We start from the raw sequence: 4,669 nt of genomic DNA, 5'->3' as shown, positions 1-4,669 counted from the left end.
CAAGAAAACGATTTTCTTGACATAGGATATTTGGGAGAAGAACATATATTCTTGATAAAAGAAAATATGGAATTCGACCAAGAAGTTAGTCTTCTTATACGAAGTATGAAATGTATTAAATGAATAAAATATTTTCTTGTTCTAAGAATATATATATATAGTTAATTGAATTATTTTATTTGATTCATTCAATTTTTTGTAACGTTCGTTCAAGTAATTCAAGATTTAAATGAAGAAAACATTTATTTTGTGAGAAGAACAGATATTCTTGATCCAAGAAAATATGGAATTCGACCAAGAAGTTAAGTAGCATGTAAGAAATGCAGAATATATTAATTCAAAATCATTTATGTATCAAATCAAGAAAGTATGTTCTCTGTCCAAGAAAATATTTTCTTGATTTGAGAAAATTTATAGATTTCAATCAAAAAAATACTTTCTCAATACAAGTAAATTATTTACTTAAATTACCCCCCCCCCTTACCCCCATCCCATCTTTTCTAATACTTAGGTCAAATATTTTTATTATTTAATTAATTAACATTTATATTTTTTATTTAAATAATTAAATAATTGTTATTTTACATATATACAGTGGAACCTCGATTATCCGAACTAACCTAGGCAAGGCCTGATTCGGATAATCGAAAATTCGGATAATAGAGGTTTTAATGTTTTTCATAATTAAAGTAAAAAAATTGGACAGTTGAACTATATGTATTTAATTTAATACATTTTTTTAAAGTTATATATAAGTATATATATGTAAATATATATTAATTTATAATAATATATTAATAAAACAGAGAATATATGATTTTTTAAGACTTTTTTGGCATAAACTTCGTTATTTTGCTTTGAAAGATAGCATCTATTCGTTTCTTAGCTGCTAAATTACGCATTCTTCTCAGCAGAAGCAATTGCGTGCAGGAACATTCTTCTTGTTGCGCGTACCATTCAAGTCCTATCTCAAAAGCATTAAATGCCTCAGAATTGGAAACCTTTTTGGTCTCATCTAAACATTCATCTTCGCTTTCATTCTCATCATCATTTTCGGTCAAATTCGTTACTGAAGATATTATTTCTTCGTCATTCAGCAATTGGTATCCAGGATCGTTGGCATCGCTATTAATCCAATCAATAGCGTCATCGGCATCACAATCTGCGAAACCTGGGATATTGCTAAAGAACTCGTTAAACTCCGATATATTTTGTGCCTCGATTGTTTCTTCGGAATCTGTTTCAAGAGATAATAGTTTATTCCATGCTCTTTTTAAATTTTCCTCCGTCAATAATTCCCAAGCATCCGCTACCATGAAACAACAATGTTTCAGATTTAATGTTTTTGGGAAAGAAGCAACGTTGATTTCAGAGTTATCATCTAACAATAATAAACTCTTAAGCATATTTTTGCGATATAAACGTTTTAACTTTTCAATTACCCCCTGATCCATCGGCTGAATAAGTGCAGTGACATTCGGTGGAAGAAACATGACGACGAAGTTTGGATCGAAGGAATTCAGTACGTCAACAGATGGATGAGATGGTGCATTGTCTAACAATAGCAACACTTTACCATCTTTACCCTTATCTTTACGCCATTTTTTTACACTTTTTATAAAATCATTTTTGAACCAATCGCAGAACAATTTTAAATCCATCCAAGCACTTTTCTGACTTTTGTAAGAAACTGGTAAATTTTTTATATTTTTGAAACAACGAGGGTTTTTAGCTTTGCCAATGACTAGGAGTGGCAATTTATGAGTCCCGGAAGCATTAGCACATGTCATTATAGTCACTCGATCTTTTGACACTTTGAAACCACAGGCTGACGTTTCCTGACGAGATGCGAGTGATTTTCGTGGCAATGATCTCCAGTTAAGGCCACTCTCATCGGCATTATAAATATCGTCTCTAGAATAACCTCCTTCTTCTATATAATTTCCAATTGTCAGTTTAAATTTCTCAGCAGCATCAGAATTTGCTGATAGAGCTTCTCCTTGGATTTGCAATTGTCGAATTCCATGACGATTTTTAAATTTTTCAAGCCAACCGGTACTAGCTTTAAAATTTGATGATCCTCCAAGTTTTTCATTAAAATCAAGAGCTTTCTCGCATAAAAGTGGTCCGGAAATTGGTTGACCGAGGCTTCGTCTTTGAATAAACCACTTAGAAAGCGCATCATCAAGAGTTTCATTTTGAGACATTTTCATTGTTTTTCGTCTTTTAGGCCCTTCTTCTGTATCCATCTGTGACGCAAATATCATAAGTGACTCTCGATTTTTCTTTATGTCGGTAATCGTCGCTGTACCCACATTATAAAATCTAGCTAAACATACACCTGTTTCGCCTTTTTCCAATTTGGAGAGAATTTCTAATTTTTTCTCCACTGAAAGAACAGTACGTTTTCGCTTAGAGGTAGAAGGACTAGAACTTGAATCCATTGCACGTATTACTGAAAAATTAAATAGTAATTAAATAAACAACTCTACCAAAAACATAAAAATTATTAATTTAATATTACATAAATGTTACAGAAACTGTATAAAAAATTCTGTAACATATGTATATATTTTGAATGAATAGTTTTCATGTTTTCAGTAAAAATGTTGATTTAATTTTTTTCACATATTTTTGTATACATACATTATGGAAAACCACAAAAGAACTAACATGAACTGACAAAAAAGATAGAAGTCGAACATACAGAGTACGGCATACATTTAACAATATGAATGAATACAAATTTTGATTGGTTGTACAAATTGAGAATTAAGAGACGACCAATCAAGTTTGTGTATTTTTGTGAACTTTTTATACCAACAGAAAGTATGAGTTAGTCATAGAAAAAAGAATAGGTGGCGCTGTGCAGTAAGATGCAATGAAATGTACGCAAAAAATGTCCGAAGAAAATATAAATAATAAAATAAATAGAGAAAATAAATTTTAAAATTCGGATAGCCAAAAAAAAATTCGGATAATAGAAATTCGGATAAAATGATTTTCGGTTCGGATAATAGAGGTTTCGGATAACAGAGGTTCGGATAATCGAGGTTCCACTGTATTTACATTTAATTATTACTTAACACAAATACAACATATATACCTTGAAAGAAAATTTTCCACGGTCGGAGGAATTGAACTCGGGTTGCACGCACCAGAAGCCGTCACGCTACCACTATGCCATCCTAGCCTCAATGGACAGTTTTCAAAAACTGATATTTAAGTTGCATATACATTTGAAGAAAAATATTTTCTTGGATCAAGAACACCGGCATTGTGTTAAATAAAAAAAAGTTTCAAAGCAAATAAATAAAATGATTCGATTCAAGAAACATGAATTCTCCACACAATACTTTATTATTTCGCTTAAGAACATGATATTCTAGATTCAATACTTTTTGGTACTTCGGAAAAGTAAAATATTTGGTTGAAATAATTACATATTGAGTTCTGACAAATACTAAATTGTTAATTCAAGAATTCTGTTCAATGCTAATAATTACTTGACACAAGAAAATGAATTTCTTTCTTCAAATAAATATGGGATTAATTGAATGTAATTTTTAATCAACTTGAAACAAATATTTACTTATATTAACCTTCGTATTTTCTTGAATCAGGATTATATGAGCGTTGAATTAAGTAAAAACTTTTTTAAAGGAAACAAAAGAATGATTTGATTCAAGATCTTACACTTAATTGAATTGAATAAATAAAATATTTCATTCCAGAAAATATAACATTCTCGCAAGAAATTAATGATTTTGAAACATGAGAATATAGAAATGCTTCAAGTAAAAGAAATGCTTAGATTAATTAATATTTCTTTGAAACAAAATAATTTTTAATTGAGTTGAAACAATTATTAACTTGTATTAATCTTCCCATTTTCTTGGCTCAAGACTATGGGTGTTGGATGAAATAAATAGTTGCTTTAAAGGAAATAAAAAAATTATTTGACTCAAGATACCAAATGACTCAAGGTAAATTACTTGACGTGAGAACATGATATTCTTGATTCAATACTTTTTCGAGACTTGGCGCATGTAAAACATGTTCGTTTAAAACAGTAAGATATTTACTTATGTCAAACCCATATTTTCTTATTTCAATAACTTTGATCAATGCTCAAAATTACTTGACACAAGAAAATAAATTTCTTCCAATAAGAAAATATGGGTTTGTTTCAAATAAATCAGGTCAAGAAAATGCATTTACTTGATTCAATGAACTTTTTTTTTCAGTGTAGCTCAGTGGTCAGAGCAGTCTACCGGCAATAGAAAGGTCGTGGGCTCGTATCCCACCATGCTATTGTTTTTTTCTGGATTCTTTGATAATTTTGAAATTATTAATTAATTTCGAAAATATTTTTCAGATTAAGCAGGTTTCTGTATTCGGGCAGCTGAGCTGTCGATACATATGAAATCTAAGAGATTATAGAGATTTATTTAAGATATTTAATTTATTTAGTAAAAATTTGATTCGGATAATTGATAGCTTCTTTCTTCTTAAAAATAATATAAATTGACATTTGGCTTTTCTTAAACGGTATTATAAAACATCCACTTATAATTTTAATGTTTTCCAGTGATCAACTTTATTATTTTGTACTTTTTTTTAGTAAATAACAGGACATCACCGTATCATCACCGTACTATTATTTTTC

The 4,669-nt window shown here is 29.7% G+C and overlaps 1 protein-coding gene across 1 annotated transcript; it reads right to left on the bottom strand.

Annotated features, from left to right (window-relative positions):
* Positions 1-821: 821 nt before the first annotated feature.
* On the bottom strand, positions 822-2,444 carry LOC122504513 (jerky protein homolog-like). Its single transcript, XM_043615661.1, has one exon. It carries the CDS (start codon positions 2,442-2,444, stop codon positions 822-824), a length of 1,623 nt encoding a protein of 540 aa, XP_043471596.1.
* Between the last annotated feature and the right edge of the window lie 2,225 nt (positions 2,445-4,669).

The sequence above is a fragment of the Leptopilina heterotoma genome, unplaced genomic scaffold (genome assembly GCF_015476425.1).
Source record: "Leptopilina heterotoma isolate Lh14 unplaced genomic scaffold, ASM1547642v1 Lhet_302, whole genome shotgun sequence".
In the NCBI taxonomy this organism is placed as follows: domain Eukaryota; kingdom Metazoa; phylum Arthropoda; class Insecta; order Hymenoptera; family Figitidae; genus Leptopilina; species Leptopilina heterotoma.
The sequence above is the reverse complement of the archived record's forward strand: the minus strand, read 5'-3'. Positions and strand labels throughout refer to the sequence as shown.

Excerpts from the sequence above, each read along its gene's own strand:
- LOC122504513 (XM_043615661.1), bottom strand. The coding sequence starts at position 2,444 with ATGGATTCAAGTTCTAGTCCTTCTACCTCTAAGCGAAAACGTACTGTT.